This window comes from Juglans regia, chromosome 1, assembly GCF_001411555.2.
Source record: "Juglans regia cultivar Chandler chromosome 1, Walnut 2.0, whole genome shotgun sequence".
Lineage (NCBI taxonomy): Eukaryota > Viridiplantae > Streptophyta > Magnoliopsida > Fagales > Juglandaceae > Juglans > Juglans regia.
Genome location: NC_049901.1, coordinates 44,895,315 through 44,905,313, shown reverse-complemented (window position 1 = coordinate 44,905,313; position 9,999 = coordinate 44,895,315). Strand labels below are relative to the sequence as shown.

The 9,999-nt window shown below is 37.4% G+C and overlaps 2 protein-coding genes across 3 annotated transcripts; both read right to left on the bottom strand.

Moving 5' to 3' along the window:
- Nucleotides 1-659: 659 nt before the first annotated feature.
- On the bottom strand, nt 660-3,183 carry LOC109000757. The gene is made up of 2 exons (XM_018977747.2): nt 2,977-3,183; nt 660-2,728 (listed from the first exon to the last, which is right to left on the bottom strand). Exon 2 carries the CDS (start codon nt 2,614-2,616, stop codon nt 895-897), a length of 1,722 nt encoding a protein of 573 aa, XP_018833292.2. The 5' UTR covers nt 2,617-2,728; nt 2,977-3,183; the 3' UTR covers nt 660-894.
- Nucleotides 3,184-4,818: 1,635 nt separating this feature from the next.
- Nucleotides 4,819-8,231, bottom strand: LOC109000755 (U-box domain-containing protein 2). 2 transcript variants are annotated; one of them, XM_018977745.2, is made up of 2 exons: nt 7,760-8,231; nt 4,819-6,039 (listed from the first exon to the last, which is right to left on the bottom strand). In XM_018977745.2, exons 1-2 carry the CDS (start codon nt 8,086-8,088, stop codon nt 5,190-5,192), a joined length of 1,179 nt encoding a protein of 392 aa, XP_018833290.2. In that variant the 5' UTR covers nt 8,089-8,231; the 3' UTR covers nt 4,819-5,189. The 2 variants fall into 2 exon arrangements, with proteins under 2 accessions (XP_018833290.2, XP_018833291.2); XM_018977746.2 differs by having other exon boundaries at nt 4,819-6,012; nt 7,760-8,227.
- Nucleotides 8,232-9,999: the final 1,768 nt, after the last annotated feature.

The window sequence follows — 9,999 nt, the reverse complement described above, 5'->3', positions numbered from 1 at the left end:
ATAGTAATATTTTGTGAATTCAATTGAGATGAATTTAACTTTTTTAAGTTGAGATGAATTTAACTTTTTAGGTTGAAATGTATGAAGTAAATTGAAATGAGTTTAACATTTTTATGAGAAGTTGAAAAAGTAGTGAATCTCATCAATAATTGATTTGAGATGAGTTGAGTTTTATTCAACAACCAAATACAACCTTAATCTCCCGAGAAGAAAAAGTGTTGGCAGAGGAACCCCAGAGGAAAATAAATTAATAAATAAACAGAGAAAAAAAATTAACAGAAAGAATGAAAGAAAGAAGTGAAGTTTATACTACACAGAGATAAACATGCAATACAATGGCCCCAAGCTTTTAAAAAATTAAAGTAAACTATATAGTAAGAGCACGAATGATATTCATAATGAACAACATTGTAGGATCAAGATAAATGTATGCCCTTAATAGGAATAGGATGATTTGGTTCTGCTCTACAGTCTCTGAAGCATCTTGAAATGACTCCCTTTTCACAGCCATAACTGAGGTACTGTTTGTCACCCTAAAGATGAGCCCTGATCGATTTCGTGCATAAAATACCTCAGTGCAAAAATGAAAAGCATTGAGTTGTATATATTCATATGACCATCAACAGAAAAATAATCTTTTAGACACAATCTAAGAAGCATTTCCATACGACTGGATTCAGAAATTAAATTCAAGAAACATAAGTTCAATTAGGATCTCAAAAGAAAACTAGTATTGAAACATCCATAATTGGGTTTACAGGTACAAAACTCATTAAAACAATAGATTTAAAAAAGCTTACAAGTTCTCAGATGCAACACAGAATAACTAAAAGGTACACCTGGATATTCCCAAACGTGGGGAAGAACCAACTTTTGGAACCTCATACGTGGTAATTAGCTGGCCGAAGCAGTGCAGGTGTTAATGCCATCCTTGCAATCGTTCGTGAGATCATTGAAGGTTTCAATCTGCTTTTTCCCTCTCAAGAACACTTCTGTATCCACTGATACCCTCATGTAACCGTCAAATTCAACTGGATTCCCCTGGTTCAGATTTGTCATCTCTGAGTACCACTCACTTTTCTCATCCCAAAGATCCTTGTACTCGTCAAGGAAATGAGTAGAATACTTATCCTTCAAAGGGTCAAAGAACGATGTATGAGGTTCATTTGTTGCAATATACAGGCTCCTCCCATCTTCAACCTTGTCCCTCAAGGTTGATAGAAGTGAATCAGGTGAAGTATCTGTATCAAGATTAGGCCAGAGCTCCCTGTTCCTTGCCTTCTCCCCTCTCACAATATGGACAGAGTCATAATCCCAATTCAACCTTGATGCAATCGCTGACACTATTTCCAGCAACCGTCTTGATTTCCATATCAGATGCCATGGTCGTTGAATTACAGACTCTGTCTCCCCTTCACAGACCCTGTACCAGTAATTGTCTGGCTCCACAGACCCAAATTTTCTCATAATCAAAGCATCCTTCACTTCGGCAAGTTTCATTGGCGTGACCCTAAAATCCTCCACGAGATAGAGACTCAACCCATCTTTCTTCTGCCATTTATTCCAATCTGACCAAAACTGACCATGGTCCAACACAGATGCTGCATCTTTTAAATGCTCAAAGTCAAAATAAAACCTGAAATCTTTGCCTTCCTCATCCTGATTCGATGAACTGTAAATTGAAGACAAACACATACGCAGATCCATAACCAATGTTCGGTTCAAGTACTGAGCTTCACCTAAAGCACACAAGAAACTCCACAAGTAATGGTTCATGCTCTTGCATCTATCACCACCACCTTCGTAAATCAAGTATTTCCCTCGGCCAAATGAACCTTCAGACTCAACCACGGGAAGGGTATCATTCACAACCTCCCCAACAACAGGCAACGTAGTAACCTGGTCTTGCTTCTCTGGTTTCTTCTCAAACCCAGGTTTCTGATTCTTCTTCCTCTTCCTCGCATTCACCCCTGTGTGGTAATCACCAATCTCAACCACACTAAGGGTACAATTAATAGACCTTGAAATCACAAACCTCCTGTAATCCTTATAAAAGGAGGCTGTCTTCCCTTCCTTGGGCCTAAATCGCCATGCCATATCACAGGTGCTATCATTAGACCCAGGAACCGGTTTCCCAAACCGGTAAAAGTGGATATCCTTAAACCGTTCTATAGCAGCCCTCATCATCATATGGAATACTTCAGGATCCCTACAATCAATTGGGGTATCCATACTGCCCTCGCAATGGGTTTCTTCAAGGGTACTACTAGTACCATGGTCTGAAACTAGGGGCAGACTCATATTGTCGACATCTGTTATGTTAATAAACGCGGCGAATGCGGTTTGGTTCGAGGCCATGAAATCCTCACCGGTCTTGACAACGGTGTTATCAGATTTAAAAGTGGCATTGGAGGTGGATGTGAGAAATGTGGTGATTTTGGTTGATGGGTGAAACAAAGGGTCTTCGGGTTCATAAGTGGCGGCAATAATTGTAAAGATTAAGACACCAAGCACAAACATGGTGAAGCAAAGATTACCAATCATTCCCAGGGCATTCTGGCCCAGATTCTCCGGCCGGAAGCCTCCGTACCTCGATGCCGAGTACCGATCCAGCATTTCTAAGGATCAGAAGCTACTTCTGCAATCGCCCAATCTACTATATAACGGCAAACATAAAATACCCAGCTAAAATTTCAACACCAGAAGCTTCTAGGATCGTCCAAATCTCCTACAAAACAAAGAAACAAGAACACCAGAAAACTAAAAATACGAGCAACAGTGGAAGAATGAAGTAATTGAGAAATAAAATTTAGTTTAGAAATATTGGGGATGGTGAAATATCAGATCTTGAAAGTAATGCGTGGAAGATGGTAATGATATAAATATAGGAGATCTACGACTGAATGCGGGAAGATAATAGAAAAATATTAGTCTTTGAAGAGACAATGAAATATAAAGGGTATTTGGATATCTTACCTTTCCTAGCTGAAGATGAAGCAAATACAGCACGATAATTCTCTCCTCTCTACTCTCTGGGGTGTCTACAAAGTCAAGGACTGTGCGTGCGAGAGCAGGTGAGGAGTGAGAGCTATTGCTAAGATTTCTACAAAAGTGTGGGGGGCAATGATTTATTAAACCAGTAAGAAAAAAAAAAAAAAGAGATGAGAGATGAGAGATGAGAGAGAGCGAGAAGAGAGACGAGGATATTATAAATTTTTTAATTTTATTATTTCTTATTTTTACATACTATTCACTATATTTATTTTTATTATTTTTCATTTTTTAAAAACTTTTAACTGTTTTTTTATTTTATTTTTCATAAATTAATTAAATTTTTTACTTTGATCACGTGGAAGGAAGGAGGAAGCCTACAGCTGCATCACAGAGTTTAATTACGGTCACACCGACAGTGGCAAAATATGTAATTACCTTCAGATCAGATCGACTCGTCATAATTGTATAAAATAATTAAAAAAGGCAAATACTTTTTATAAAATTTGATGAAGCTGAAGATGAAATGAGATGTGTTAATACTATTTATAAATAATAAAGAGATTTATAAATAATAATAAATAATATTGAGATGAGTTAAGATGAACCTCTTAATCTAAAATGGTTTAATTTAATTGTATGTTTAGTGTGTGTTAATAAATAGATTTGTAAATAAATTAATATCCTTGAAAGATTATTAATTTCTTAAAAAAGCACAGTACATGCTGCATAATAATATCCCATTTGCAGTTATTTGATTGATCACCTATCTATATATATTATATATAGGTAAAAGAAACCCATTTGACTTATTAATTAATCATTTTTTGAAAAACAAAAGATAAAAACAGTTGGAAATTTCATTTGGCCTGAGTTAGGAGATCCCACGTCCCTTTGCGATCTACCGAGACACAAGTAAATGAATATCAATGTATGTCTTTAGTCTTTGAGCTTACACAGACGATATATATATATATATATTTATAGAAGAAGAATTTGTAGTGCAAGTCTCAAAGCTATACCAGAAGCATAGGAAGGCTTGGACTTTTAAACCCATACATGGCAACCCCCCTGAAATAAGAAAGATTTCAGTAACCTTCGATGTAGAGGTAAGACAGGTAGGTAGCACAGCCTCAACAGTAGGAAGAGATCATCTAGCTATAATCCAAATTGTGGAGAAGCACTAGCAGCTTTCATAGGCGTCAAAATGGCAATAAGAAATCAATAGAAAAATATCATTTTGGAAGGTGATTCACATGTAATAATTTCTACTCTACACCATCTTCATCAAAACTCTGATTGGCTTATTGAAGGTTGGATAAGGGATACCAGATTAATGCTAAACAAATTTGAGAGTTGAAATACTGTTAAAACATATTGGGCTCAAAACCAATGTGCGCATATAATGGCACAATGGATTTCTTCAAATGCTATTTTTGGAGATATACCCCTCATCAAGTTGCCAAAGTGCATGCTGGACTTTCATAGTGGGAAAGACCCACCAGCAACTTCTGTAATAGTCTAAGTTTAATTTTCTGATTTTGCTTTGAATAGTTGTAAAAGTCTAGATTATTTTCCTGTAACTGAACTCAATTTACAATTTTTTTAATGAAGATCTCATAGTTTGAAAGAAATATATATATATATATATATATATATTTATATATATAGAAGAAAGAAGAAGAAGAAGGTGTAAAGGATATATAGGTTAGGTGCACCTTGAATGTTTCAAGCTACTTAAAGTTTTATACTCACTGTTTTCTTCCTCGCCACCACAAGTGAGAAATAAAAACAAGTATGGGGGGATCCATCGTTTCTACCATGACAAGGGAGAACCAAAGTAATTCCATCCACACAATTTTGAACAAACCCGACTAGAGTCTCATGGTGATGCACCATCCATCGCCTACGTTCGTGATTCAAAGCTATATATGTCCAGTACGGCACATATAAATCTATATACAGGACCAAAATCAAGATATACAACATACCCAAGAGGTTACATTGCACCACCCTCCACTAAAATCTGATTCGTTTTTGCTTTAGCTATTTCCACCTTCAATAATAAACTAAAACTAGCCAAGTACAGGAGCTTTGCCAAACAAAAGAGATTCAGATTAAAACTCTTAACCCACTTTCTAGTCAACTACCTTCTTAAGCACACAAAAAAAAAAATAATAATAATAGATTGGGTTAAATTATGTAGATCGAATATCCGAGGGTGTACAAGATGCAGCACTATGCTGGATGCGACTCAAGCTATGCTCCATACTTCTTTGAACCATGTCTTGCAGTAACCTCTTGGCAGTTTCAGCAGCTTTATCTGCTCCATCAACCCGGGCAGCAATGTCATAAACAATTCTCTCCAAAACTGAGGAGGCTAGTCTCTTTTCTCGAGGAGAATCTCTAAGCAAATCCAAAAGTGTACGAGCTCTCTCCCGACCTTCAGCTGTGCCCTCTACGGTCAGTCGCAAAAGGCCTGGGATTGCACCTTCATTAAGAATGAGTTCCCGGTACTTATCTCTGCAGCTCTGGCACAAAGAGAGCAAAGCTCCAACTGCATGTTCTGTGCTGACTAGAGATCCATCTTCAACCGTCTCCACAAGGGTTAAAATCCCGCCATCAGATTTTGAAATCGCAATTCGTCCTTCTTCGGAGTTGGAAAGGATTTCAAGTAGGGCTGTAGTTTTTTCAGCAAATTTGGAATACTTCTTGCATTCTTTAAGGAGGTTAATGAGAGGGAGAGCTGCTTTTGCATCAAGAATTGCAGAATTCTCTGTGCTAGTGGAGAGATTGTGTAGAGCCGTAACAGAATCAACTTTTCCTTGAACGCTTCCAGAACAGAGGATCTGGACCAAGAGTGGTGTAGCTCCAGCAGCTACAATAGCGGGCTTGTTTGGTGCTGCAGCTGAGAGTGTTAAGATTGCTGCAGTGGCTAATTCCCTCAGACTGCCGTTTTGGAACTTGAGGAGCTCCACTAGAGGAGGGACAGCGCCTGCTGTGACTATCTTGACCTTGTTTCTGATAAATACAAAAATATAAATGACCCTATACCAAAAATCAACAGCATATCAAACAATCAACAAATTCAAACAAACAAATAAATATTATCCGACATTCAGAAAATTGAAAATAAAATGTAGCAAAGGATTTCTTTCAAGCAGATACACTTCTGATAATGAGAATGCATCACTGTGGTGAAACATTCATCAGGCAAAATCTATTTTTCTACAACTGAAAAGGATCCACTCCCGGAAAAAGGATGAGAAAGGTTGCTTTCTTGATGGTGGTGGGGCTATACTAGACGGTGGTAAAGAATACAAAACAAGGTCAGCAAAGACAAGGCTGTATATTTGAACACCACAAACAAGTCCGCATTTGGCCCCACTTCGGCCCCTTGAAACTAACAAAAACATTTTAAACCTATTTCCTGAATCAAAATTATCATATAACCATTCATTATGATATTAAAAATCCCCAACTGCATACTTCCAACACAATGCCGACAAAGAGAGTAATCCCACAAAGTTGTTTAGTCTCACACAAAGAATCAATCAACTGCAAATTTCTCCATCCAAATTCTCAGCATTGAACTATGGCCTTCAAAAAAAAAGTTCATAAAACCCTATAAAGCCTTTTGGCTTCTGACAAAATGATAGGAAATCAGCTCAGCTTTCAACGTTCAAGAATTTTTCTTTCCGTCTGTTCATTTTTCATGCAAAACCAAATGAGACTGAGTATTAGTATTTTCGGCATTTATGTGAAAAAGAAGCATGGTGTTCCCCCAAACTCAGCCAAACACAAATAAGTAGATTGATTGAATAGATTTTCTTAATGTCCGAACCCCGTAAAAAATCGAAATCACGTACATAGAAATTTCCTTCTTAACCCTCTTTTCTCAATTTTATCAGCAACCAACCAGACAAAGAATTCAAGATTGTCCAGATTCTCATGAAGCTCTCATGAAGTGAGATATAAACAAATTATTATACCAAATGTGAACACACATAAATAAATTCAATTTAGAGGCTTCAGCTGGGACACCCAATATGAGTAAGACATCACCATAACTGTTGCTCTCGACCGAAGATTAAATAGAAAAAACATCAGAATACAAAAATGAAAAAACCCATCTACACGTTGATTTCCAAGTTAAACAGAAACTCAAATCTTCTTTTTGATTACACGGAACCCCACTAAGACAAGGTCCTTCGGATTCCACCCGTGGGAAGTAAAGCCCAGCTAAACGACTCCATCTACCAGAATCATATATCAGATAATCTAGAGAAACTCCTAAAGGGAATCGAACCCAAATTTCTGAGTCTACAGCTATAATAAGAAAACACCCTATGTAACACAAAATTCCACACTCTTTTTCTTTCTTACCATTTCTCAGAAATCTTAAGAAAGAAATGCCTCAAACGGACGCTCACCCTAAAAATTCAATTCCTAAGATCCAATAAGCATCCACAAACATTTTCAACGAATTCCAGCATATACCAACGAACCCTCCATATAGCATGCCGATTCGACTTCCAACATGTCACATTATAAAACATTCGGAATCCTGCCAAATTGAAACCCCTAAAAAATACCAAGTTTCCGTAATTTTTTCATTCTTAACCATTCCTCGGCAACACCCAAAAATACGCACACCCAAGGATAAACACCAAAACCCACATGTCAAGTTTAAAGCTTTCAGGAAATACCAATAGAAATAGATAGAGAAGAAGAAGAAGAGAGAGAGAGAGAGGTTGAGAGACGTTACCGTTCGTTGCGTACAGCGAGGTTGAGGAGAGCGAGGAGAGAGGCTTCCCGGGCATCCAGACTGGGAGAGACAAGCATTAAAACTAGGGGCTGAATCACGCCCGCCGCTGCCAACTTTGAGCGGGTTTTCATCGAAGAAGACGAAGACGACGAAGAAGATTTTCTGACCAGCTTTCTGATATCTCTTGCTGCTTCTATCTGGGAATCAAGATCCCCATGGATGAGCTTCTCGGAGAGTTGCATTATCTGGGTTTGCTTTCTCTGGTTCCATGTCTCCACCACCTCCTCTTGCTTTCTCACTTCTACTGCTACAGTGTCTTCCAGTTCCATTCGCACGGTCGCCTTCTTTCTCTCTCTCTCTCTCTCTCTCTCGCGAAAGATTGGAACTGAGTATTTTCTCTCCGTTATATCCTTTGGGGTTGGGTTCTTTTATCAGCTATCGGTTTTCTTCTTCTTTTGATTTTTATTTTTTTCCGACACCATTATTATTATCATAATGTTACTCAAAAACAGGGTTCTTAACTATCGGATCTTCCAGTGATGCTGTTTTTTGCCTTGTAAAATAACTGATACTATCAAAATAAAAATTTGCCCTTTCAACACCGTATATGGACATGAAATCTTTACCGAATTCTTGTTTACCAAAAACATTAATTTTGATGAATGGTTTTATGTACTGCAACTTAATTTTGCACCGTCACCCATCTCCACATTTATAACTTCAATGACTATGCATCTTATTATAACTAATTGATTTTTATTTTCTTCCAACTATATATATATTATATATTAATATATATATATATATATGAAAAATGGGATTCGATTCTTGATTCTCTTGACGAAAAATTAAGACGTTATCAATTGGTTACCTCGGCAAATTTGTTTCTTTTTAACAATTAGAAATTGCAAAATAAATCGCAGTTAACATCGACCACAATAAGGAATAAGGATGCTTTTTTCTTTCTTGTTGTCGTTTGTATAACTAGAGGTCATGAGAAGGACTACTCAAAAGTTGGGCCCTATCAAAAAAAAAAATGATGAATGGGTGGGGAAGCCAAACTCCAAGCACTAAAGGTCAAGAAAACCAACAAAAAAAAAAATGAACTCGTCCCATTTGGCTTTTAGGGTTTAACCACTATATTCCTCTGCACACACTTTGATAAATATGGTTTCTGTGAAGACCCAAAAACAAACTCACCAGCTAGGGTTTATTTTCTTTGTTTTTACAAGGTAGGTAGTAGTAGTACTGCAACCATTAGCATCACTGACAGTCTGACAGACAGCTTAAGGTCGTTGACCGTTCATTAATCTTCAACGGAAACAACAAGGATTTTCACAGGCGTGCTTTCTTCTTCTAAACTCATGCATGGATGTAGACATGACATGATATATATCCTCACCTACACTAATGAAAGAAACGCACACGAAGCAATACAAAACGATTTATTTATTTATTAATTAATTATATATAATAGTAATACAAGAGATCGATGGATAACGGCAAACATGTGGCATTTTTTGTATCAAATAATAAAAACAAAAAGGAGGATGCCTTGCCTGGCTACGTACCGATCGATAAACAACCACAATGACTTCCCAAGAAGCTACCAAATCTAAAGGCCGCCACCCCCAAACAGACTGTATCTTTATTTGAGACTTAAGAGAAATAATGTTCATGTTAATTTGTTCAAAGAAAAAAAAGAAAGGAACATCTCCATCAGTCATCGTTCCTGATCAGACTCTCTCACTGATAACCGTAAGCGATGGTTGCCATGCCACATCTTTCCGTACTCTCCTCTTCCCTCCATTAGACTTGGGATTCCAACTCTTCCTAGAGCTGTCCCCAGCTTCCTTAACTTTTTTTTTCTACCACAGAGGGATCAATGCCAGTGAACGACACATGCAGCTTTTTACGTGAACTTCTCCTCCTATTAGCAGTACTATTAATAGAGGTGCTACTTCCAATACCCGTGTGGGGATATTGTTTCAGCTGAGATATCATTAGAAGATTAAAGCTAAAGCTAAAAGGGGGAGTCTGGCAGCCAATACTTTCAATACCCACAACGGAAGGCACAGCACAAGTCATCCCTCAATGATTAGTTGCCAACCAAACAACATATACTTTGTGCGATCGTCAGGATCCAAACATTTACAGCTTCATGTCCAATCTATTGCAATTTTATATGCTTTTTTAAGTAATCAAATTCCTCAGACATAATTTGCAAAAGAACTCGCACT